The 27,490-nt window shown below is 37.0% G+C and overlaps 1 protein-coding gene and 1 long non-coding RNA gene across 3 annotated transcripts in view; one reads left to right on the top strand and one right to left on the bottom strand.

Moving 5' to 3' along the window:
* LOC309665752 overlaps nt 1–27,490 on the bottom strand; it is a 280,938-nt gene that overhangs the window by 176,306 nt on the left and 77,142 nt on the right. The window lies entirely within an intron of this gene.
* Nucleotides 9,301–11,143, top strand: SMIM30 (small integral membrane protein 30). 2 transcript variants are annotated; one of them, XM_082472449.1, is made up of 3 exons: nt 9,301–9,338; nt 9,688–9,758; nt 10,223–11,143. In XM_082472449.1, the coding sequence occupies exon 3, from the start codon at nt 10,268–10,270 to the stop codon at nt 10,445–10,447; it is 180 nt and encodes a 59-aa protein (XP_082328575.1). In that variant the 5' UTR covers nt 9,301–9,338; nt 9,688–9,758; nt 10,223–10,267; the 3' UTR covers nt 10,448–11,143. The 2 variants fall into 2 exon arrangements, with proteins under 2 accessions (XP_082328575.1, XP_082328574.1); XM_082472448.1 differs by having other exon boundaries at nt 9,318–9,333.

Below are 27,490 nucleotides of genomic sequence, written 5' to 3'. Positions count from 1 at the left end.
AAGCCCCACTTTATCCAGCTATAACTGTGTGGGCAAGAACACTTGTTAGAGCTACTCAATTTTCAGAACTATCTTGCTACCTGCTGGTCACAGTTCCAAAGCATATGGATGGGCCTTCAGCCAGCAATTTAGAATACCAGCACTCCAGGTTACCCATTTCCCTTCCAAACACCTACTGAGAGAAGAAATGTTTAGGGAAGATAGGTCCAAGGCTTTAAATATTCAATCCTTGGTTAATGTTGAATCACCAGAAAGCTACATGTTAGGAACCAACCACATAATACCTTTCTGATCACCTTCAGTGAGTTGCATTTAATGCTTTGTCCTAATCTTTAACAGAAGATTGTTGTAAGAAGTAACCATGTGAAAGTCACAACTGCATTATTATGTTTTAAAGCTGCCAATACTGTCCATTTTGTGACTGAGTCCCTTTTACTGCTAGGAAAGGCTTTGTTTTCTCTGAAGAATGAGATGTTTCTACAATTCTAAGATGAAAATCATCAGAATGTTTTACACATTTTTTAAAAAAGTAAGTTTTAGAGTCTGGGAGATTGGGATTGACATATATACACTAACATGTATAAAACGGATAACTAATAAGAACCTGCTGTTTAAAAACATGAATAAAATTAAAATTTTTTTTAAAAAAGTAAGTTTTAGAGAGAGAAAGGTAAGTCTATAAGAAATAATGAGGAAAAATGCCACTTGAAACATGAGCAATTAGCAAGAAATATTTGTATTTCCTGCTTCATCAGCAGCTGAAAAGGGGTCCATGAGAGCAAGATGGATAATTCAAATTGGGTCTTATTAAACTTATCATTACTTAAGTTAAAGATCGTTGTTCAGTTGCCTCTATGTTTCCTCTTCCCAAATAATCAGGCCCAATAACTTATTCTCCCCAACGACAAAGGTTCTAAGAGCTGATGAACCTAAGAACTACCTAGAGAACTTGTTTTAGAAATTTGCATTTTAAAATAAACTCCCTGTAATTGGGATGCAAGTGAACCATATAATACATTTTTAGAACCCTCTTCCAGGACCAATTTTTGGATCACTTGCATTAACTCTGTCACTCATCCCTGGGCTCTCTGTTGTCTCTTGAGGTCCCTTTAAAAGCCTGGTGATCAAAAGGTATGTTGAGCATTCTTACTAAGCGTCCTACTAAAGCAGAGCAGATGAAAGGGTTATGTCTCCACTCTTATGCCGCACACCACATTCACTTTAATACGTCGTAGTTGATAGGCATGCTCACAAAAGCAGTGCTTCACTTTGACTGTCAGATTGAGTTCAGTGACTTATTTTGACTCTTTTGACAAATGAGAGCTTAAAATGCATTAAAGTGGGTCCAAATCACAATCAAATGAAACTGTGAAGAGCATTGTTTGGGACTTTTTCCTCAACTGAACCAGCTGCAATCATTTTTTAAAACATAATCTACTCCATTTTTTAAATAAAGAATTTTCCTTTGAATAGAAAATCTGGCAACCTCCTTGAGTAAAATCACTCTTCCAGAAAGTAAGACCTTTCTGTCATAATTTTTTATTCATGAAGATTTTAAATTCAAACAATACCACTTTTAGAATATCTACAGGCAAGTAACCTGTTATCATAAAGGACTCAGGGAATAGATTTATAAACAATCAAAATATTACAGGCAAGAGTAAAGAAACTTTACTGTTGCTCTCTAGCTCACCATTTCATGGATGAATAAATCATTCCATGACAGAAACTGGTGTTATACCATAAAGTTCTCTACCTGGACCATCTATATGATTTAGCAAAAGAAACAGATTTAAAAACTAAAGTGACCAATCACTTACAATATGTCAACTGAAAATTCACAGTAAATCGCTACATAAAAGGTTCAGGTACTCATTTAAGTTCCCAAGATCAATCAAAACGTTACCACTTCCAAGATATTTCTTACCTATAAAAACTCTACCCCAACACATTCTATCATGTCTAAACTGACTCTAGATAAAAAGCATTTTCAAAGAACAAGTTAAGATATCCAAAGAAGAAATTCAGGATCTGAAAAATGAGTGATTTTACTCAGAAAATGGCCAGATAGAAATTTTTTAAGTCTTTAGACTTAAGAGAAATCACGCTAAGACCAGCTGGGGCATGATTCACTCTCCTATGTTACCTGCATTTTCTATCTGGTATGTTTTTAATTTTATAAATTTCATGCTGTCTGTCTCCATGGTTACCAGTGCTTAATCATAATGAGCCCCTGGTCTATACACAGGAATTGCTATTTCCTTATGAATTGCACATACTAAATTGTTAATAACCTCTCTATACTTTTGCAATGACTAGTTTAAGTTTTTCACTTCTAAGCAAAGATTTTCAAAAGGTTCTTTTGACTCTCTTTTCTTCCTTTTTGAATTTTGTGTATTATATGGACTTCAGTGATTTCGTGATAGTTGAGATTTGCCAACACATCACAATCTATATCCTTTGATATATGATGTCTGGGCCCATCAGTAAGTGCTCTTCTGAGCCTCGGTCAAACATCCCTTAATTTTTAAAAAACATTTTTTGTATATACCTATTAAATCTAAGTCAAAATCAATTAACAAATTAGGTGAATACTGGTATTCATTCATTCACCAAACTAGGGCTTAGAGGGAAGTATATAAACACCAGCAACTCTTCAGTGACTCACCACAGTTAGGCTTCCTAAGCAACACTAGAGCACCTTATTTCAAAGATAATTAAAATGCAGTTTGATACTGTGGACATTTTCAACATGAAAGCATGTGGGCAATGATTAAGAGTCAGTCTTTGTCAGACTTCCTGGGTTCATAACCTGATTCTACCACTCACTTGTTATGTGACCTTAGATAAATTACTTAACCATGCCTCAGTTTCCTCACCTGTAACAGGGGATAATAATAGTGTCTCCCTCACAGGATTATTTTAAGGAGTAAATGGATTTACATTTGTTAATGTGTGGAATAGTTCCTGACACATATTAGTCACTATTTAAGTGTTTATTAAATATAAATCAATCAATCAGTCCTAGCCTATGTATCATGAAACCATGTTTTCTAAGAAAATATTTTTTTCCCATGAGAAATATTTTTTCACCCTCCCGTGAGGCAAGATAATCCTCACTTTAAATTTCCTTGTGCAGCACTTAAATATTATCTGATCAGCTAGTCCATATCTATGAGAGTTCTAGACACTGACCATATTGAGCATTTTATGTGTCACTTCATTTAATCTACAGTGGGAGTCCTACAAAAGATTGGTGATTTTCTCATTACAGATGAGAAAACTCAAGTTTAAAGAAGTTAGATAATTTGCACAAATTCACTGAGCTAGTAAGTGGAAGAGATGGGCCAACTGATGACATCTCCAAAGCCAATGTTTTTAATCAGTCCATTACCATAGATAAAGTACTACATAAAAAGATAATTTCACAACTTTTCAAAACTATAAATTTGTCCCATCCAGGTATTCTTAGCCTGCTCCTGGAAGCCCAGAAATGTTAAATTTGAATCTGTCAGTGCCTGTGGGTGTGGTTCCTCTGCTTCCTGGACACCATAGGCTCGTGTGTGCGATTGACTCCCACAGATTACTGAGGTTCATCAGTGGAAATCAAGGTTACATCGGCAATGGGCTCTCGATGGTGCCGAGAACCATGTCAAAAATGACCTTCTGCAGCTTGCCCATTCATGTCTGTAAGATACTGACACCAGAGTGTTTAGACTCAGCAGCAGCTGAATAGCTCTGGAAAGTGCAGTTTATCTCATCCTGTTAGCTTAGTTGGCTCTAATGTAACAGTCTCGGTGATGAATGTCCTATTACTGATGGGAAATACTGATTAACTCTGGGTTGGCCTTTTTTAATTGTGAAGCTCCAATAAAATGTCTCCACTCACTTGGCTTGGTTCAATTGCTAATGAGGAAGTCTGGGTTGTATGAACTTCCTGACACAAATCAGTCACTGCAAAATCTTAATGTCAGCCTATCATGCCTTCTCTGATGGATAGCAGAAGCGCCTTCCTTCAGGGCCTACCAATGACTCACTTCTAACAGTTATAAAATAAGCAGAAGCCACTTCTTCATTCTTCTCTGAAACCTCTTTTCAGTAACAACTGACTTGTGAAATTTTGCCCTCCACCACTCAGATAAGTGTCTAAAGTAAGGTTCTTTGTCTCTGAGTATCATCGGCTACCAGTGATCTCTGTTTCAGTGAAGGATAGTGTAAGCTTAAGTTCTTCCCAATTGAAAGACTAAATTTTGGATCTGATAACACTAGACACTTAATGCCAAAAGAGGAACTATATAAAAGCCTGCAGAAGCATTCAGACAGCTTGGGCGGGGCAATGTCAGGGGAGATGGAATGTGGCACTGCTTCAGAAGAGCTGTGGTTCATGTTGCTATCAGAGATGTTCACAGGCAGAACTTGTAGCTAGCAGATGCTTGACACAGAAGAAGCTGTTCATCTCTCTAGTACTGCTAAGGAAATGATCATCTCTTTTAGAAGAGGGAACTACACATGTACAACATGGCAGTCATTGTCCTGGTCAGTGATCTGGACAAAACATCTAAATCTGAGTTATAGCTAAGAAATAACAGTTCATTAAGATGGTTTGCCAGCACGTCAGAAATCAAAAAGCAGCTTCAGGTCAAAGGAGTGGAGGAGATCATTATATTCACTGTATCCCAGAAATTAATCCCTGCCTCTACATCACTTAATACTAGTAAACCCTGAGTTGACATTTCCAATTACAGTATACAATATAAACTAATGAAAACCAATTATATGACTCTTGACTTGTAAGTCAAAGACAAACTTTAAAAAGAAACAAACATGATTTTTTGAACCTATCTGGGAAAACAGAGTTCCTTCATCCATGAGTATAAGCAAATTAGTTCTAAGTAGGGGTTGTAAGAATAATGTTTATCCTCTTCAAACAGTGGACCTTACTGAAGCCAAGGAGGTAAGGTAAAAATCTTGATACCATGTTCAACACTGTGTACAGTGCCATCTCTCAGGGGTAATACAAAGTATTTCCTTCTGTCCTGCAAGCTCTGCAATTAAGTATCCCATAACAATCTATCAAGAGTAATACATTCCTCTGAGCCTACAGTCTCATTATAATTCCCTCTTAGCAAACCTTCTAATGCTGTCATTTCCTTTGCTGCAATTTATAGAAAAATCAGTGCAGAGTTATAGATTAGCTGCTGTAATTAGAATTCAAAAGGAATTAAGAGTCCTTGTTTGTTTGCTGGGTTTTCTTGGGGTGGCCATAGAATTCATTCCAGCTGAATGATTTCTTGGAGCTATTCACCCATATCTAGACCCTCTCAATCACATTTTCAAAACCCTTTGGACCTAATATGACGAATCAGTGATGTGACAATAACTGAATGGAGAATATATTTTAAACATAAACGTAACCACCAGTAGGTATGAAATAAAGAATAAAATCCCATCAAGGCAACAAAGGGACAGCTTTTGAGTACCAGGGGAGTGTTTTCCAGTCAGCTCCCAACCCAAAGCCTAGGAAGCCTAAAATGCCTCTGTATCCAGGGAGTTCCACAGACATTTTCTATTTACCATGTTTGTCTGCAGAACAGCATATTCACAATGGAGAGAAGCCACAACCTGAAGACCCCATATATTTCATGGATTTGATTAACAGCAAATAGTAACAATAGTTAATATTTAATGAGGTCTTACTATATGCTAGCCACTAATTCTGGAAATTCATTTAATCCCATAATATACATATGAAGTAGGTACTATTATACCCCATTTTATAGATGGATAAGCTGAGTCTTAGAAAAGCTTACTAACTTGTCTATTGTCATACAGTTAGTAAGCAGCAGGGCCAGAATTCTAACCAATTGGTCTAACCCCAAAGATCCTAACTCTTAATCAGTAACCAGGGGAATACATCTACAAATAAGAGGGAATTGATAAGCACTGAGCTCTGGTAACTTTTTGGTCACTTTAGAAACATTTCATTTAATCCTCACACAGCATATTTTATAAAAGGAAAGTAAGTTTCAGAGAGATTAACTACTCAAATCCATAAAACTAGCAAGGGAAAAAGCTAATATTCTATATACTACATCACAGCACCTCTCCACAGCTTAAAGACTAAGTGGCAGAAATAAAAGCAGAAATCTCACCTCAATTTGCATATCGGCACTGTTATAAGAAAGTGACCGAGATGTCCCTGGTGGTCCAGTGGTTAAGACTCCGCAATCCCAATGCAGGGGGCCTGGGTTCGATCCCTGGTCAGGGAACTAGATCCCGAGGACCACAACTAATACCTGGCGCAGCCAAATGAATAAATAAAGAATTCTTTAAAAAAAAGTGACCAGTGGAAACTGTCTGGCAAGGATGCTGATAGGACACAGAAGGAAATCTGTAGATAACAACAAAATCAGCATAACCAAGGAAGAAAGAATCTAAAACATTAGAGCAGTGCAGTGTTGACGTTGGTGTGTGTGTGTGTGTGTGTGTGTGTACTGTTTCATTCTGTTTTCAACTACTTCTATTTTCTTGATGAAATCTTGAGTAGTTCTCAACTAGGGACCGTATCTCACCAAAGACTATCTGGCAATACAGGGCAGTTGACTGTCTTCATGATTGGGGGATTCTACTGGCATTTAGCAGGCATGGGCTAGAGATGCTGAATATCCTGCAATATTATGTCAGCACAACAAAGCACTGTCTCACCAAAAATGCCAATATTGCTCATCCAACATTAAAAAGTACTTAAAGAAACCATTCAGGTATTGCTAAGAAAAAAATACACCATCCAGATGGACTTAATCAATATTTGCACCCCAAGTGGACAGAGGAAGTAAATAGGGACCATTATAGACAGGTTCCTGAACAAAGTAGTTCCTGTTTTAGGTATTACTGCGCCTTACACATACATAGACATAAAGCCTTGCTATTAATATTATGGAGAAAATATGTAAGACCTAAATTTTGAATAAAGACTCAAAATAATCTCAGTCGAAATACCTTCATGGTTTAGCCCAAAAGCAGACTTCTTACTTATAAGGTAGTTTCTACTACGAACAGTGTAACAGTGACTAAACGTTAATCAACAAAATTTGATTCAATAAAAATTTGAATCAATAAAACCACAAAATTGGCATGCTTAAGAAACAGCAAAAAGATGAGTGTGATTGGAATGAGCATGAGTGAGTAGTAGGCTGATGTCAGAAAGGCAGGCAGAGGCCAGAATGTGTAGGGCGTTGTGAGTCTTGATAAGGAGCACAGACTTCTGCTTATTGTGATGGAACTGGAGAGCTTTAAGCAAGGAATAAATGATCTGATTTATTTTTATTTTTTTTATTTTTTTTAATTTTTGAATTTTATTTATTTTTTTATACTGCAGGTTCTTATTAGTCATCCATTTTAAACACATCAGTGTATACATGTCAATCCCAATCGCTCAATTCATCACACCACCACCCCAACCCCCCGCCGCTTTGCCCCCTTGGTGTCTGATTTATTTTTAGATCACTAGTTAGGGTAGTAAGAAGAGAACACTGAGAACTAGAATACCATTCTACTTATTACAACCCTGGAAACTAGGGTTGTAATAAGGCAGGCAAAAGCAGATACAGCAACACCTTTGTTAAATTGCCTGATTAGGGTAGATGCGGGTTAGGAAAAGTTAACCAATTTTATTTTGAAACTACACGGGCCCAAAACATCTCTGCACAAACTTCTGCCACTCTTTTTCAGATAGGCCAGGTCATCATGATCTCTTAACATAATAATTTAAAGAAAAAGCATTTTATCATCATCAGACCTTCAAACTTAAAACTAACCCATTATCCTCAACGCTAACAACCCTAGAAACAAGTCTGTAATAATACTAAATTTACCGTGGTCTCTGCTGACTTCAGCAAACTGAATAAACATATAGGGAAAAATTAAATCCCCAAATTGTTCACACTAGAATGCAAAAGAGTATCTTTAAATAGCTGCTATTTCAAATATAACTGATGAGAAAGGTAAAAAAACAGAAGTAGCTCAAGGCAAATGAGTCAAAGACAGAACTTGTTAAAATAATCAAGTTTAGAGAAGCAATGCTGACATTACTGTGTAATTATCCATAGACTTCCAATTTGCAAGCCACCTTGCTTTGGTTTATTTGGCACTGCTTTGTCTCTCAAGAAAACCTGTTGGCACATTTATTTATTCAAATAATTATTAGCCAACATTTCTGAGCACCTCTGTGTGTGTGTTAGAAGCTAGGAATATAAAGCTTTGCTGTCAGTCCAGAGAAATTAGTAAAGTGTAAGAAAAAAAGATGAACAACAATAAAAAAATTACATGCCAATTATGGGCACTGAACTGAAATATACCTGCTGTGTCTGAGAGTCCTAGGGAGACTTTCAGACAGGGCAAGTGACTTCACCCCTAACCCACATCATTAATAAATGATAATTTCCAGGGTACCAAATAAGTCCTCTAGTCAGTAAATGAGAGTTCAGAAGCCTGGGTGATTAGAAAGGTTCAGTAAGGACTTCATAGATTAAATTAGACTTCAAGAAAGCCTTTCAGAAAGGGCTAAGACTTATATATGCAAATAATTTATCCTTATGACTTAAAAGTAATAATTTACAACTTTCCATAAATATTTGGGGATACATAGGGTGAGTATCATAAACACATGAGTGAGAAAAAATCTCTAAAGCGTACCATACACTGCACTCCTGAAGTAATAGGGAAACAGAACTCCAGAACCTGAATCAGAGACCTTCTTACAGTGCTTAACCTGTTTTTCCTCAAACTGCCTGTTTTTCCCTACAGATGTTTTTGACATTTTCCAAAACGTCTTATTAAACATGTTTTCCCTCATTGCTTAAGAGTTAACAAATGTCATAAGGCACATTTGGAAGATGGTGTCAGGGGATTCCCTCCTTCAAAAATGTTAGAAGCCGCTTGTTTAAATGCATCTGAAACAGATGGCTCTGCTCGGGTGATTTCTTTCGGCTACTGTGTCTGCATTTCAGTCAGAGAAAAGGACATAACTTCTTGTGTCTTGAAACCTTGAACAGGGTGAAAAAAAAACACTTGCTGTCATTTTTTTACCTTTTTGTGTGTGTGTCAGCTTCCGTACTACACTAAACTACTTCACCGGTGACAGGTTTGGCCACGTGAAGAAGCCCCGGGAGCTCGCTCCTCAGCGTCCCCGGTAGAGCGTGACCATCTTCCCGCAACCAGTTACAGGGGAGCGCGCCGGTGCATCCTGGGAGTTGTCGTCACCGCGGATTGTGGGAAGTGTAGTTTAGAGACTCCGCCCTCCTCGCCATTCCTGTAATGGCTGCTTCCTGGAAGGTAAGGTACGAGTTTGTCCCCGAAGGCTACTTAGATTGCCCAGGGTATTTGTAAAACAGGGGGCAGATTTGTACGTTGCCGGGCCAAAGCAGGGATTCTTTTTAAAGTCCTACTATCAAGTCCTCGAACGAACTTGTTTTTTTGGTTATTTGGGGTTTTTTTAGCTTTTCCTTTATAACTGACCAACTTTTAAATCTAGTTCCCCTGCTTGAACAAAACTGTTGTCGTTAGTTATTACCCATTCTTCTCCCTTACGTACAACCTCCCCGCTCTGCACTGACTCTAGCTGCCGCTTTAAAATAATAATTAATAATGTGCGATTTTTAAAATCCTGCTACGCCCCTCTGATAATAGGCGCTGTCACGTGGACCCTCTTAGCCTCAGCATCCTGAACTGATAGAATTAAACAAAAACCGCTTTCTTTGGTAAGTCTTACTATTTCCCCCACGACTTCACAGTTATATGTGGTTTGACTTTGCCAGATTTGTTTGCATTTCCTGGATGGGAGAGACCCTAAAAAAATATAATTTTCATTCACTAGGATAGTTTCCAAGTTAGTATCTTGTGCCTCTTCTGTCTTTTCTTGTTCTACTGTTCAATTTCTGTTTTGTTGATTCACACGGTGTTGGCGTTATAGAGTGGGGAAAAATCGCTGGAGTAGGGGAATTATCATGAGAAGGGGCGATTAGCCTCAAATGATCATCTTTAAGTACCATTTACTTCCCTCAGTTTCTTCTACCATAAAATGAGGAGATGGGTCTGAATATAATTTATAAAATCTCTGATTTAAAAGGTTGTATGAACTGTTATTTGTCATGTATTCATACTGTCATTTGAAAAGGTAGGAATTTTTAATGGTTCCTTTTTGTTCCCATGTTTTAATTTCTAGGAACCTTCAGCCTTTAAGAACCAGTCACCTCAAGATCTCAACATCATGATCTCAGTTTCAACACAATTGTTCCTAGTCCTCTTTTCATTGCTTCTGGTGCTGCCTGTTGTTGAAGCAGTAGAAGCTGGAGATGCAATCGCTCTCTTGTTAGGTGTGGTTCTCAGCATTACAGGCATTTGTGCTTGTTTGGGGGTATATGCACGAAAGAGAAATGGACAGATGTGACTTTGAAGGGCCTCCTGAATCAAACCTTGCCCTGAAAACCTTTGTGCTATTGAGGTTCAGAACTGAGTTTTGGTGTCTGAAAGTTCTCAAGAAACAGTAAATAGGGTAGCTTCATAGTCTTGGTTATTTCCCTATAAATAGGAACAAATCGATATATTATGTTAAATGTAAAACAAAACGTTTTTTCACAACAAATAATGCACTGAAAAATGCCGTCTGTAATTTGCATTTGCTAGTTAGAAAGAAGGTCAAAGAAGTGAGATGGCTGAAATTTGCATAAGTAATATTTCATAGTTTCAGAATTCTCAATAGAAAGAAGAAAACTCTTGCCCAGAATCCTAGGAAATTGCCACTGTTTAGTTATAATCACTGCCTCCTGCATCACTGTGGAGTCTTTTCTCCATATTTTTAATGCATTTTTGTTTTATCTCCCAAGTTAATATTGTACCTAGATATTAAATACAGTTGGTCAAAACTTAAAACTTATCTCTTTGTGGGGGAAAAAGTTTAGAAAATGTATTCGATGTATCTAACGTTGAAATGGAGAAAAGATTTAATGTAAAAAAATACTTTATATTGATATTGAAATGGAGAAGAGATTTAATGTTTAACAAAAACAAAAAAATCTTTATATTAACTGCTAACATCTCCATGGTGAGAAGTACTATATTAAATATAAACCCATTATGTAAGTTACTGTGTGGTGTTTATTTCAGACTGTTTTTATCTTTGTGTGAACTTTTTATAAAGTAAGTGGAGAAGAGTAGGATGCCTTACCTTAACTGATCACACTAGCTTGTAGAGATACAATCAGTGAAAAATGAGAAATGGGCAGCATCAAGGGAGGGGAGAGGCCTCTGGTAGAGAATCCACAGATGCAGAAGGAAAATGTAATGGCCTACACTGATTTACACACAAGCCAGATGAGGCGTAATCTCCCTGACCTTGCTACTTAAGGTGTCCTCACACCAGCAGCATCACCTTAGGACTTGTTAGATCTGCAGAATCTCAGGTCCCACCCAGACCAATTGGATCAGAATCTGCTTTTGTTTCAAGAACCCAGGATAATTTATATGCACATTCAAGTTTAAGAAGATTGCTCTAACTTGTTTGAGCCCAAGGATCACCCAAAGCACTTGATAAAAACTGTTAGATTCTCAGGTTCCTCTCCTGGTTGCACTGTAGTAATTGTAGTTGGGGTCTGGAATTCTATGTTTAACAAGGGTCCCCAGTGATTCCTTTGATTGTGTAGATGCAGCCAGCATAGAATTGTATGAGTAAATCAAACTACTATAAGGTCTTTATGAAAGCAGGTAGTCAAATTTTTTCCTAAAATAATGCATTATCCAATCTCTAGCTCTCCAGGTAACACTGGGAGCCTTAATTTTGATCAGAAAACAGGCAGCAGCAATCTAAAATCCTTACTGTGCATTTCTCCAGGTGTGAGCAGACCTGGATTGCATGAGGGATTTGGTAGAGGGTACAAAGAGTGAGGGGCAGCCACACTGTAGACAGAGAAACCACACGGATCTGTTTTTGTTATAGTTGTTTTTTCACCAAAGAAAACACTAATAGTTTTTTATTCTGATAAATTGACTGTTACACATTGTGTAATCAATAGAAATTTTTTTAAATTTTTGTTGGAGTTTAGTTGATTTGTAATAGAACTTTTTTACATGTTTTTTTTTTGAAAGATGGAAAAAGGAATGCAGATTGCAGGACAGTTTGTCCTATCTCTTATAAAATACCAGCCTATTGGTACTGATGTAGAGAGGCTGCTCCTGCTTCCTTGTATGTCTGAACTTTTCCATTGGCATTGGGAGAAATCATACCTGAAGTACATTTTTTTTAAAAAACAGGAAAGCCTGTTTTTGTTTTTACTGGAGGCTCAGGTAGCACATGACAGTTCATAAAATGGCTTCAGGGGTAGGGGAAATCTAAAGTACATTTTAAATCACGGTGCATTGGTTATTTAGTCACCTATAGGTACTATTTTTTAAATGTTCAAAATAAGACTACAGGCAAACATTCTTTGATAAACCTGTATTTCCACAAGTGCCTAGAAGAAATTAGAAAACTGCCATTTTCCTATTTTCTCCTTAAAAGTAGAGAATTATGAGGTGGCTTTCAGGAATTTTGATGTATATGATGGGGAATACCTTCTCTGTTTTTAGCTCTTTTCTGTCTAGGTTGGATTATATAGTTTTGCCTGAAAAGAGCAGAAACTCTTTATGGTGGCTCTTAACATTTTGGGGGCCACCAGCTCCTTTGAGACTCTGATGAAAGCTATGGTCCTTTACCTAGAAAAATGCACATACATGCTGGCATTTTTTTAGATTAATTTCAGGGAGTTCACAGAACTGAAGCCCATCCAGAAATCCCAAATTACAAATTTCTGCCCTTTTATTTCCTTTTTTTGAGGTTCTTTCCAATTCTGAAATTCCTTGATTTGCTCTGAGGGATAATACCCTCTGTGGAGCAATTACAGGAAGAATGGGATTAGCAAATGTCCCCTGGGTGCCCAGCATAATTTGCAGATAACTAGTAAATGCTCTGTACATGTGAGCTTGGTTGAGTCTGGTTAAAAAGAAGACTAATTGCTGAAATCAACAAGGGAAGCGCTGGTAACCAGCCTATTCCTCCAATGCCAAAAATCAGTGCATTTCCTGTCATTTCTCTGGCTGCTTTCAAGATATTTTTTCTCTGTTCTTAGTTTTCAGAAAGTGATCTATGGTATGTCTTGGCATAAATATCTTTGGGTTTATCCTGTTTGGGATTTGCTCAGCTTGAACCTACAGGTTTGTGTCTTTTTCCCAAATTTAGGTAATTTTCAGCCATTATTTTTTCAAATACTCTTTCAACCACATCTACTTCTTTCCTTCTGGGACTCCGTCTGCCTTATCACTGCCAGACAGAGGTAAAAGTCCAGAGGGAACCTCATTACTGTTCCCTACGTGCCCTCCTCTGACCCTGCAGGCGGGGTGCCTTGTGGCTACTGGGTGGGAGTAGGAGTTCAGACTCCGCATGTGTTCTCCACTGGCCCATGGCCATGTCTAAGCACATTGGCATTTCTGGGTTGCCACCTTGTCCAGTACCTAGTCAGAGATCTATGAGGCAAAAAGAAAATCTAGAGAATTCACCACCGTGTCTTCTGGTCCTGAGGTCCCTAGCCAGTCTGCCTTCTTTCTACCTTTCAGAATCTTATGTTTGTTTTATAAATAATATCCAGGATTTTTAGCTGTATTTAGTGGGAGAAATAGGAAAAAAGATGTCTACTCCATCCTCCTGGAAGCACAAGTCTCCTCAGTGCGTATTTAAAGAGTGGAGGGATTAAAGCACCAGGTAAATGATCGATTCAAGGAATTTTACTCACAGACCTTTGTCCTAGGATCGCTCACATCTACCCTCCCCTTTTCACCCATCCAATAATATATTGTTTATTCCTGTCTCTTACCCAATAAGCGCAATCAAGAATGCAGGAGTGCAGATGAAGTTTAAAAAATGAACTGTATCCATATTTTGTCTCAGCATTGAGAGTGCAATGGCAGCTTTTTGAAAAACTATCAAATATACCACCTGTGAAGGAGCCAGCCAGGCCCAGGAAATCTCAGAAGCTACACATCACATGCACCTTCACCCTCTTAGGCTTTCTAAGCTCTGCAGAAGCTTGTCAAATGCCATTTCCAACCTTGAGTGTAGGAAAAGTGATGTAGCTATATAGCCTGCAGCACATAATGAAGGAAGAATTCTCTGCATAGGAACCAAACCATCTCCCTCCCAGAGATCCGTATCAGCCTCTTTGATGGTATCACAATAGTGATTAAGAGCCCAAGCTCTGGAATCCAATAGATCTAGATAGATAACCAGATTCCATCACTTAAAATGTGATCTTGGACAGGTCACTTAATCTCTTGTAAATTTCTGTCTCCCTATCTGTTAAATGGGGAAAATAATAGTACCTGCCTCATAGATGGGTGAGGAATACATGAAATAATTACTGTGAAAGACTTGGCATGCTGGATGTTATTATAATTGGTATTTGGAGGTATTTTCTAGACATAAGGGGGGAAAAACCTACTAGCATCAATTTTGTATTTATATATAAAGAAGACATCTTTAGAAAGTTATGTAAACAAATCCCTTATTAAACAGTTCATTATATTTTAATTTTGACATTTTCTTTGAGTCTGTTTTCTTTATTATAGTTTTCCCCTCATCATTCTAGGCTTACAAATTGCTATAACTCAAAGACATCTGTGAAGAAAAGAAAATTTGGCTTCCCTAAGTTTCCTCAAGCCTTTTCTGTACCTGAGTCTCTCGAGGAAAAGAAACAGGAAAAAAAGAAAGAAAACAATTGAATCTGTTTTAGTAATTCCTAACGTGCTCAACCATGGGTCTTTACTAAGTGACATAATGAAAGCTTAGCAGCAACTGCCCAGGTCATTTAAGGAGATGCAAGGAATTTGCTTCTCTCTGTTCAGGAAAATAGAAGATCTGGTCCATATTCCACTAGGAAAAATACTCTTAACATATCTCATCTCCTTAGAAGTCATAAAGATATAAGCACCATAAAATGTGTTTAATGTTGGTTTCCTACGTGGGGAATGTAGAGAAAGCCCTTATATTGACTTACAAACCCCAGACAGGATTTTTATTCTTAGGTGAGAATAGGTCCAAATCAATAAATATGTGTGCAGAATAGCATATTTAAGGTTTTTTTCTAATTTTTAGTAACTTCATTTTTCTAAATCGCTTCTGTGATTAAGTAATATACACCTAACATCTAAAGGCAAAAGGCAGACCAGAAAAATATGACTGCTGTAAAACATTAAAATGTGGTTTAATTTCTCATTGATTTGTAGTATCAGAGCTACAATACCCCCTCACACATTATTTCCACTGAATCCAATATATATGGGTGATTAAAATTTTGAAAATATTAGTTAGCTCTTGATAATCTGAAATGAAGTTACAAAATTTTATATACAAGAGGGTTAATTATTTTTAAACGGCTAATCATGAAGCACTTCGTTAAACATTGGGATTATAAATACCATATGTCTCAATATTAATCAAGATAATTATGCTCTGGATAAATGTGCATAAATCACTTAACAAAAGACTTTAGAAGCAGGCATGAGCACCAAGAACAGAAACTATACCATATTCTATTTCAGATGATTTGTCAGAACAACTCTTTTGCCACAAAAATTACCAGGGCATTGCGAAACCTACATAAAACAATTTTATGGGCCCTGTGACAACATGTGCACACTTTCACTTGTTTAATCAACACTTTTCAAGACATCATCAGTACAACTTAGAAAGAAATTAATCAACTACCAGGTGATTGACCTTGAGCCAATAATTTAACCTCCACAATTTTTTCATCTGTAGAATTGTCACTAATCTCTAAAAGACTTCCTAGTGATAAAAATGTGTGGCCCCATATAGTTTTCCTAATTTCAAAAATAACAAGGTCTAATGTGTTAAAAAATATTGTAATTACCCATTTTCATACGGCAGCATGAGGAGCTGATTTCCTCTTTGAACTCCTCAGTGAAAACTGTAGTCTAGTCATTTGGTACATTTTTGGATTTCAATTTAGTGAAGCTCATTTTCTGTACTGAATGAGTATGATTAGGGATTGTCTCAAGAAAGAAGAATAAAAACAAACCGTAGCCCTGCCACTCCCACTCACAGCAAACAGCCCACACACTAATTGAAGTCGGCCTGGCAGGATCCAAGAACAAACAACCTTGAAGTTTTGTGCGCTCAGTCCTTTATGGCACTACTAGTGAGACTCAGCTAATAGACACCATCTTCCCAGTGGCCAAGACAGACACTTGAGAGGGTGTGTGGCGCCTCCCTCTCCCTCACACTCCACATCCAGTCCATCTCTAAGTCCTATGGAACCCACCTCCAAATTATGCCTAGGATCCACCCACTTCTCTCCATCCTCAAGGCTTCTACCCAAGTTCAGACCACCATCATGATGTGGATGAGATCCACAGCAGAACCCTAGCTTGTCTTCTGACCTCCCATCTTAACCCTCTGCAATCTTCTAAACACAACAACCATGGTGAACTTCTTAAAACACAAATCTGACCCTGTTACATACCAGCTCAAAATTTTTTAGCAGATTTCTTAAGTTTTATGAAATCCTTAACAAACCTTAGCACTGTTAATCTACCCTTATTTCCTCCCCTACTTTTCCAGCCTCTTCTATGTCCATGACCCTCAACCAATTTCACACTCTAGCTTTCAGCCACACTAAGCTATTGCCTTCCCAGAAAGCACCACGTGTTTTCCTTTCCTCTCTCTCTCATTCCCCCCACTTACCCTGCTCTCTTCATGTGCATGTTCCTTCCTCTGCCTGGCCTAGTTTGCCCAGTGTACCTGCCTTATTCCTAAAATCTTAGGCTTGGACAGCACTTCTTTAGGACGTCTTCCCTGACCCTTCCTCTCTGAACTACGCAGACTACAGTATGCTCACACAGCATTCTTTACATCTCCCATCAGGCACATACCACCCTGTATTTGAATCTCTGTCTACTGTATTTCAACCAACCTCAACCCCATCTCAGGATTGTAAGTTCTATGAGGAGAGGGACTGAATCATTAATTCACTGTTGTATTCCTAGTTTCTAGCACAATGCCTGGCAAATAGAAATTGTTGCTCAATCTTTTTTAGAATGAATATATGATACAGAGTTAATGTAGCAAACTGTCACCCCAGCCCAGGATACACAGTGGATCATGGCACCCTCTCACTGGGCCTGTGTGTGCCCTTAATGTCCTCAGTACAGTGCTACCAACCTTTCAGATTTTGCCCAGGACAGGTCTGAGATTCACTGCAAGATTTTAACATTTTCTTGAATATCTAAATTATAATTATAGAACATGATTTTAGTAAGTTTTAAGATACAGTCTAGTTAGTTGATCTGAATGATTGCAAACACTGTTTATAATATCTTGCATTGTACACACGTTTAATGACTTGTTTAATTTAGTTTAGAAATGACCCACCATTTTGAAACACAAGATGTTTCCTGTTTATTTCTCATTCTCTTATTCCTACTCCAGCAACACCAAACTACCTGAATTACCAAAATCAAATGCCTTGCCATGCCTCCATGCTTATATTTCATTTGCTTTATAAATGTCATCTCCTCCATGAAGTCTTTCCCAAAAGGAGTTAATGATATCTAAACTCCAGAGTCCATAGCTCATTGTTTATACATGTAGTACTGCGTTTCTTATAGTCTTGTTTTATGGTTATTTAGATACTTATTGTCCCTTTTGTACCACCAGCCCTACCAACCCCTCCCCTTCCCATCGACCCCTGCCCCTGTCACCTTTATCTCAAATTTCTTGAAATCAAGATTGTGTCTTTTTATCATTGTAAGTACTAACATACCTTGTCTATACTGTTAGAGGTTTCAGTAAATACTTGTTTATTTGTGCATTAAATTTACTTCCTAAATAATCTTGAAGAATTAACACAGCATTGAATAAACAAGTCTATATGCTGAAAAAGGTATGATATTGAAGCTAATATAATTGCTTTTTAATAATACTGCAGGTTGGGAGTTTTCTTTTTACACACAAATGTGTGAACTCTGTCTATCTGAAAGCAGTTCATGTTTACTCTAAATGTCATCCATTGAAAATCATCCACTGTGAAGTAATCACAAGACAGTTGTCAACACACTGTAGTTCTTAGATGATGCTACCATAGGTGATGTCAAAGCCTACATTTCATTCAGATGAGAAGCCTTTATCAGACAAAAATTTAAAAAGAGAAGAAAAGATAACTGAAGCTCAAAGTCCTTCTACATTTCCAAAGATGACTCTCAAATAAAGAGCCCCAAATAGGGTTCCACTTTTCACCCTTAGCCATGGCAAATGGATCATGTAGCCACTCTATGATTCCGCCTTGCTGTTATGTTGGATCTTTCACCTGGGCCCTATGACTTTCCCCTTCTGAAGAGTAAATCAATTCAGTGCCCAGGTATGACTAAAGGTACAAAGAAGCAATAAAATTCACCTTTCAAATATCAACTTGATCATCCAAATGTTTGGGCCTCTATAAAATAGTTCTCTTAGAAAAATGTGGACTTAATTTCATTGATGCTTCCATTACTCAAAGCATATTTGGCCTGTGACATGCTCCTTCGAATATCCCCAACAAAGGGAAGACTTTACCATTGAGCATTTGGTTTTGGAAATGAGCCAGAAGTAAATCAGTGCTGAGTCCTATGAATAAGGTAGGTGACCAGAAATAGAATGAACAACCACTTGAGGAGATAATGCTCAAATTGTCTGAGAGCTTTGTGCTCTCACATTTTACAGTATTCTCACTTTTGCAGGCCACCTTCCACAACATAAATTTAACAAAACTGTGGTAGAGCACACATACCATTTTGTTTTCCCAGCATTTAACATTTAAGTATTTAATGGATATTTTAACAACCAAATAATATTCCATCCCATACATTTGCCATCATTTATTCAAAATCAATTTTTTAAATAATACTGGACATGTCAGTGCTTTCCAACATCTTGTCATTTATTGATAACACTGCTCTGCAATAAGCAAAATAGGCAATTCTTACCAGTTGCCAAATAGATATTCATATCCTTTGAACCAGCCTAGAAATTGACTTTTTTTTTAATTTAGGTAGAGTTGATTTACAATATTATACTAGTTTCAGGCATAAAACATTAGTGATTCAAAATTTTTATAGATTATACTCCATCTAAAGTTATTATAAAATGTTGGCTATATTCCCTATGCTATACAATATATCCTTGTAGCTTATTCATTTTATATATAGTAGTTTGTACCTCTTAATTCCCTACCTCTATCTTGCCCCTCTGCACTTCCCTCTCTCCACTGGTAACCATTAGTTTGTTCTCTATATCTGAGAGTCTTTTTCTGTTTTGTTATATTCATTTGTTTGTTTTATTTTTTAGATTTTACATATAAGTGATAACATACAGTATTTGTTTTTCTCTGACTTATTTCACTAGGCATAACACCCTTCAGATCTATCCATGTTGCTGCAAATGGCAAATTTTCATTCTTTTTTATGGCTGAGTAGTATTCCATTGTATATATATATATACCACATCTTCTTTATCCATTCATGTATTGATGGACAGTGCAGTTGCTTCCGTATCTTGGCAACTGTAAATGATGCTGCTATGAACACTGAGGTGCATGTATCTCCAAATTAGTGTTTTCATTTTCTTCAGATACATACCCAGCAGTGGAATTGCTGGATCATATGGTAGTTCTATTTTTAATTTTTTGAGGAACCTCCATACTGTTCTCCAGAATGGCTACACCAATTTATTTTCCCACCAAAAGGGTTCCCTTTTCTCCACATCCTCGCCAGTATTTGTTATTTGTGATCTTTTTGACGATAGCCATTCTGACAGGTGTGAGGTAGAAACTGATGTTTAAATATTAATTTTTAGGTTATAATTCAATAGACAGATATACGTACACAAATGTATTTGTAAAGTATCTGTTATCTTAAACCTCTAAAGAAGCCATGTTTTCTAAAATGGAGGATTGGGGAATTCCCTGGCGGTCCAGTGGTTAGGACTCCATGCTTCCAATGCAGGGGGCACGGGTTCAATCCCTGGTCGGGGAACTAAGATCCTGCATGATGCACAGCGTGGCCAGAAGAAAAACAAACCAAAAAAGACAATCAAAAGTGGAGGATAATTGAGGTTACTATACAGTATTGTACCAGATATGCCAGAAGTCTAGGTTTATAAAAGACTGTTTGAAATCTAAGTGTGGAAAGAAAGTTTTCTACCCAAGGAGAAAAGATAACAAATCTCTTATTAGAGAAGAGGCCCAGAGTCATTGTGTACTTTTATAATAAGCAGTCTATAATTGGGAGCACACGAAGTGAAAAGAAAAATCATCATATGTTCTTGAATATTCATTTTCAAGATTATTCTTATTGTTTTCATAATTGAAATAAGCATTACTTGTCCAGTGATCCCTACATTTATTATTGTTAGTGGTCAATAGTAAAGATAACTATCAAGAAATCATATTAATTTGATCATTATTACAACAATGAACAGCAAACCACACAGTGAAGTGTTTCTTTCCTCAGTGTCAGTGCTAAGTGACAGAAGTTTATGGCTAAGAAAGGCTGTGTGATATAATGAAAAGAGCAGTAAGTGAGGAGTCAAGGAGATAAGGATCCCAGTTCTGGCTTCCCTGCAAACAGGCTAGAGGTCACTGGGCAAATCACTTACAAGTTAATGTGGGCCTCATTTTCTTAATGTGTAAAAGGAAAATATAAATGAGTAGGAATGGTCTACCCAACATATCTATTCCACTGACAGGAACTTCAAACAAGAATTCCTCTTTGATAGAGGATGTGCAAAGTGAAGGCCTTGGCAAACAGGTTACCAGAAGTGGGGCCAGCCTTGAAAAAAGGCAGAAGTGGTTCCTTGATAGACGACATGATTTAAGAAAAGCCAGCAGGAAGCACCCAAAACCAAAATGCCTCTGTTCTATATACCCTTCAATATTTTTGTGATACCTGCAATTCCACCGTGAATGATACCTCTCTTCTGGGTCTTAAAGGCCTAGAGGTATTCTGGCTGAGTCTACTGAATGATCACATGATGTGAGGCTGCATCTTAAGCTAAAAGCAAGAACTTCCAAGTGGAAATCCAAATTGGGATTAGACTCCTGAGACTGAGACTAGGAAGATGAAGGATAAGGTTTCCAGAAGTGGGGAGGGGTCTGGGGTGGTCAATGCCCCCAGAATATATAGACAATTATACCATGTGACTGAGGATTGGCCCTGCTTAAAAGAAGGTTAACTTTTGCTTTATCATCCATTAAATTAATCGTGTCAATCTAATAGCAATAGTCTTAAAAGCAGAAAACTTGTCCTTTTTGTTTTGCATTATTCTAGAATACCCAAGATAAAGCATAAAACATAATGAGCACTCAATAAACATTTGAAGGCTAACTCAAGGACTCTGTCCATAGAAAAACCCCAAAATGGTTTAAATGACAAAATAAAGGATTTCATAGGAAATATAATCTACTTTGGTAGCCTGGCAAAAATCAAGTAGAATCAAAATAAAATTCAAATTAGTAGCATTACCATAAAAATATAAAATTAAAGCAAGAAAGGAGCATTTCATGAATTTATACTAAGTTGCCTGTTGCAAATTTGTTTATATGTTTTATTTTTCTAAATAAAACTGGCATAAAATGGTTGCTTTCATGTTTTTTCATGTGAATGGAAGCACTCTTCCAAATAAGAGGTTCCCCTCCTACCTCAGGCCTGGTAAGGGAGACTACATCTCATTGTACTCAAATGACAGAACTCAAAAAATAAAAGGAGGCAGGAAGGAAGAAAAGGAGGGAGGAAGGAATTTAGTTATTCTATTTAAGAGAATCCATAGTCATTTTAAAGATCTTTTACTATAATGAATAATTGTACGGATAAAATAAATTTTCACTTATGCTTTTATTTGCTGTAAAAGCAAAAAAAAAAAAAAAAAAGATAGATACTTGGTCCAATTACAAGGCTGTTACAGTGCCTTTAAGAAGAAAGGCTGGTTGTTTTGTCAAGGGAGCCTCAGGGAGGGGCTGAGAATGGTGGGACTGTTTTCTTCATACCTCTCTGCTACTCCTTTACTATCTTCTTAACTGTTTTTTCTTGCTCTTCTGATGCCTTAATGTTCATTCATTCTTTAAGTCTCAGACTTTGGCCTTCTCTTCTGCCCATACTCTTTCTTAGAAAATTCCTGTCTCCATATTACTTCATTCAGAGTAGGGCCTCAGGGCTTCCATTTTGAGCAGACAACTCCATATGGCTAGCTCTGACTCTCCACACTCCAGTTCAAGACTGACTAGCACTTATCAATGACGCCATGTGAATGGCTGGCTGTTACTTTACGTTCATTTGCTAAAATGAAACTTATCTTCCTGTCCAAACTGAATGCTTTGTCTGATTTCTCTCTCTCTCTCTCCCCCCGCCACCCCCTCTGTGTGTGTGTGTCCCCATCAATCTACTACCAGCGAAGTTTGAACTTGTTCTACTCTCATACCCAGGCAATAATTCTGATCTACCTTGGTTCTTTCTCATTACAATTCTTTCCGTTGACTGTTCTATCACTCTAGTACTCACGCCTGGACCATTTTTCATAAAGTCAAATATTTTAGAATTGTAAGTCTGTGGCTATCATCAGCCTGGCAAGGAGAAAAAAAATGGGGGGAGGGGGTTTGTATGGACTAAAGCAGTGTTTTTCACTGTGTTAATGAGACATCTAGGCTCCACAGAGCTGCCTTGGCAGCTGCCAAATCAAACAATAAAACACCAACAGAGTACGGCTCCAGCCCCAGTCCCACTTCACTCCTAGCAGCTCCACCATTATCTGTTTTATGTGTGAATTCCAAGTATGATCTCATCTGAAAAAACCTGTGCTATTACCTTAAGGAAAAAATTCCAAAACCACTATCAGGTGACTTTTTAAGGCCCTCTTACCTCTAAAATTCAAGTCCTGTGAAATATAGTAATACAATTATTAAGACAGAATTAAAGAAATTACTAGTTTAAGCTTCTACTTATTAATATGCATCTTTAGATCAATTCTGGCTCTGGCAACTTGAAGGGTTTGAATAAATTTAGGGTAAAAATACAGAAGTTATTCTGGGTTTCCGAACAGTCAACAGGAGGAGAGTGTAATAAGCCTCTAAGAGTCCACAGCATCTGTGAAGAAATAGGGAAACATCTCTAAAACAGCACACATTCTGAAGTCCATAGGATTCCAGGCTTTTTCCCAAACAGAAGCACATTATGACAATATGCTTTCCACAGCTCATTTGTAGTTAAACAGCGAATGAACCTAGGAAAAAAAGTTTCCAGACTCCTATGTTCCATGGAGATTTGAACTTTTTTTGGCTCTTTCTTTATGTTTCATGCAACTTGGCAACAGTAAATAAACAAATAGGGTTTAACATGTATCCCACTGGAGTGAAACCAGCTGGTTTGGCCTTCAAGGTGTGGAAGATGGAATGTAGTACAGTGGATTCTGGGTATTTAGGTCCAAAGACTGGCTGTTGATAGAAACCATGCAGGAGGTCCCTCAGAGCCATAACTCACACAATAGGGCAGCAGAGGATTCACCAGGCTTCAAGTCTTGGCAACTGATTTTTCTCTTCAAGTCTGGTTACCAACATGACGTTTATGCACCTGATTAACTCTGAGTATGGGAATTCACTCCTCCGAGCTTTTTATTCTTACCTATATGTAAAGACTTTAGGCTTGATGGCTCAGAGCTGGTTTGCACACTGGAAATGTGGCTAGTCTGAATTAAGATGCCCTGTAAGTGCTGCAAAATATATACTGGATTTTGGAGACTTAGTAACAAAAAATATATAAAATATCTCTTTAATACTTTTGGATTATTATATGTTGACTTAATATTTTGGATACTATTTTGGATATATTGATTTAAACAATGTGTATTATTAAAATTAGTTTTACTTGTTTCTTTTTACTTTTTTATTTTAGCTACTAGGAAATTTAAAATTACGTATGTGGCTCACATTAAATATCTCTGGACTGGTTTAGATGCTAGAGTCAGATTTAGTGTAAGAAAAACCTAAATCAAGTTTATGGTTTTACTACTTCTTGAGGTAAGTCACTTAGCACAAATATGAACTTTTCCATTGACCTTGGGCAGGTTCTTATATCATTCTGTGCTTCAAGTTTCCTCACCAGTAAAATGAATCATACAACCTGTCTTATAAAGTTTTGTGAAAATCAAGTAAGTTAATAAATGCAAAAAACAACACCTGTCACATTATAAACACCATATAACTATTTATTATTCCTATCTCTAAACTTGTCTTTTTTTATATTGAAAGGAGAATGATACTACATAGAAAGAAGTTAGAATTCAATAAAATAATGTATTATAAATTAATTTATAAATCATAAAAACTAGGTAACTGTTCAGCTCTAAAAGTCAATAAATCTGTGCAACCCTGATGGTCATTACAAAGTTTCAGTCCTCCAAGATAAACATGAGTTCAGCACTTACAGTCCTTTACCCTAGAGTATCAGTAGATTAGTCTACTGTACATATTTTTTGTATTCTATTGCAGGCTATGTTCAGAATGGGCTTTTAGTAAAAAGTCAAAAAAGCTCAGGATTGATGCCAACCTTTTCACAAAGTTGTGTATATACACATATACTGGGCATTTAACTTGCTCTCTTGCTAATTTTGACACTGCATAGTTTTTAAGTTGACCTGGGGCTCTCTAGAACATACTGTACTTTAGAACTATTTGAGCATATTATAAGAAAAAGAGTTCAGCCATAATATATGGTACAACTGCTGAGGGGAAGGAACAGATTATTCTTTAATTCATTTTCAAAGTATCATATGTACTTGGAGATTTAGTAGAAGAAATATATGTAAAGGAAAAAGCATTTAATTCTTAGTTATGATAATGGTTTTAACAGAAATACTTACTCAACTAATAATTACTAAATGCCTATTATTTGCCAGGTACTATTCTAGCCACCAGGGACACAAAGATAAGCAACATAGACAGAAATCTTGCACTCATAGAGCTATGCAGTATCAAAATTATTGAGAAAGTTAAACATCGAGCATATGTGTATATACCCAAGTTAGAGGGTGATGTTGGCATGTATCAATCCTGATTTTTTTTGACTTTTTACTAAAACATCATTCTGAACATAGTGTGTGAGTAGAATCAAACCTTCAGTCCATCTCTTCACCAAATGTCAATGTATGTATGATCTTCTACAGCAGTAAGACATCATGAAACCCCAGCAAGAATCTCACCAATTCAATGCCAGATGGCACAAAAAACAAACCAATTATACAGTGGATTATAAGCAGGCTATATACAAAAGTGCTGTCTCTGCATGATTCCTAGTTTTTCAACCAAGTGCCAAGGATTTATGTGCTTAATTCCCATTAGAATTTACGGGAATTAACAGTGCATGAATGGGTAAAAAAAAATTTTTAAGTGGAAGGTGAAATCTTGAAGAGCCCCAAGATAAAAGTGCACATCTTACATATGTTGTTGATAAGGGCCTTTTAAAGATAAATTTTAGAACTGTTTAGGTTGTAAGTGGGGGAGCAGATTAAGCATGTGCTGACTTGGCTTAACAGAGGCTGAATGTTGAAAAGGCTGCATGGTGTAGTGGAAAACATTCCCTGGTCTGGGTATGTACAGACAAACTGGCTTTTAGTCCCTAACTCAAGAACTTACAAGCTTTCGGGGTACAGAAGGACCAATGTATGTGGAAGTGTTTTATATAATGCTAAGCAATAAATACACCTGGACCTGCACACAGTATATATACCTGAACCAGTGAATACCTAATGAATAGAGAATTTTAAATTTTAAATGACGGATTTGTTGTTTTTAATTAACTGACCGATTTGCTATAAAAGAAACTCAAGAGATCCATGGTTCTATTGGAAGAAACCTGACAGTAAAGACCTGGAAGCTTAAAAAGACTCCTGATTGTTAAAGAATTTAATACAAATAGAATAAAAGGACAGCAGTCCTGGAGCTACACACCACAACCCCATAGTTACTGAAGGAGACACTACACCAACTAAAACTGTCAGAAATTTCCACACTAAGAATTCTCACAGGAGGACAGATTATTTACCTGGACCTAACACAGGTCTGTATCTCTTAGACAACTGCTTGCCCAAACAACTAACAACTACAATCATAGCTCTACTCTACAGTTTTAATTGGGATCAAGTGATATGAAATCCACAGTCAAAAAATATTTCAAATATTGGAACTCTTGGCATGGAACCATTTCCATTTCCACCTTATAAGCCTGCCCACCTCTCTACAGCACAGTGACATTCAAGGAGATGGTGGGTAACAGTTAGCAGTACAGACTATAGAGTTTAGAGGTATAATGCATTTGGTATTTTGAATCTCTATAAACAAGACTCACATTTTTCATAATATATGCAAGCAACAGTATTCCTCATACCCCATGGAAATAATTAATGACCCATTAACGATAGCTGTGCCAGAAAAAAACTGCTATAAATCACATACCAACTGTCAATACAGGATGCCATGATTCTAGATCAGATAAAGGAGAAAGGTAATCTCAACCAAATTCTATATGGTGAAATTGTATACACCCACCCCCAGGCATTACCACCTTCTGAAAGTGAGCTATCATCCTGTTTCAAGTTGTTGGAAGCATTTTTCTATGCCCTCCTTGTTCCAGGATTACAAACTCTATCATCAGCTCTGGGCTTTGTTCAATCTAAGAGGACTTAAAGAGTGATTTAGCTTTTTTTATTGTATTCAATTAATGAGATGAATCAGCACTATTTTATAGAAGAACCTCTTATATTCAGCTCTAATTTATGCCTGGTAAAGGAGGGAAAGGAATATCTTCTAAAAAGAAGACAAAGTGTAAGAAAAGATAATCCTGATTTTTACCTAAGAGTAATATCATCCTTGTGAAGTCTTTTTCCAAGTAGCTAAATGGCCAGATTCTGTTTCAACCCTTTTCCTGTCTGTTCTATAGATAATTATGAAAATCCATTTGCAAAATTAAAGAGTATTCATCATTTAAAATTTTCTTTTTATATTATCGAGTTTTCACCTCTGTATTGGTAAATCAGATTTAAATTTGTTTTCAGGATACACCACCCTTTTTGGCTGTTAAAAAAGTAATGATCATAAGTCCAAAGCCAGATAAAAGCTGAGATATTCTGTCATGTATGTGAGCACCAGGTTAGGAGCTCAAAGCATAAATTTCTGCTTTTGGCTCATAATCTGCATGACAGACACTGTTGTTAAAAAATGGTTTGAAATTATTAAGTAGTAAGGCAAATAAGGAATCATGTAAATGCTAATGTAATAAGGCTAAGAAGCAAACAAAATTTCCCCAAATCCAGAGTAAATCCTTGGCCAAGAAAACTTTCTGCCCATAATACCAATAATTATCCCAGCCT

This window comes from Balaenoptera physalus (genome assembly GCF_965194825.1).
Source record: "Balaenoptera physalus genome assembly, chromosome: 8".
In the NCBI taxonomy this organism is placed as follows: domain Eukaryota; kingdom Metazoa; phylum Chordata; class Mammalia; order Artiodactyla; family Balaenopteridae; genus Balaenoptera; species Balaenoptera physalus.
The sequence above is the reverse complement of the archived record's forward strand: the minus strand, read 5'-3'. Positions and strand labels throughout refer to the sequence as shown.

Excerpts from the sequence above, each read along its gene's own strand:
- SMIM30 (XM_082472449.1), top strand. The coding sequence starts at position 10,268 with ATGATCTCAGTTTCAACACAATTGTTCCTAGTCCTCTTTTCATTGCTT.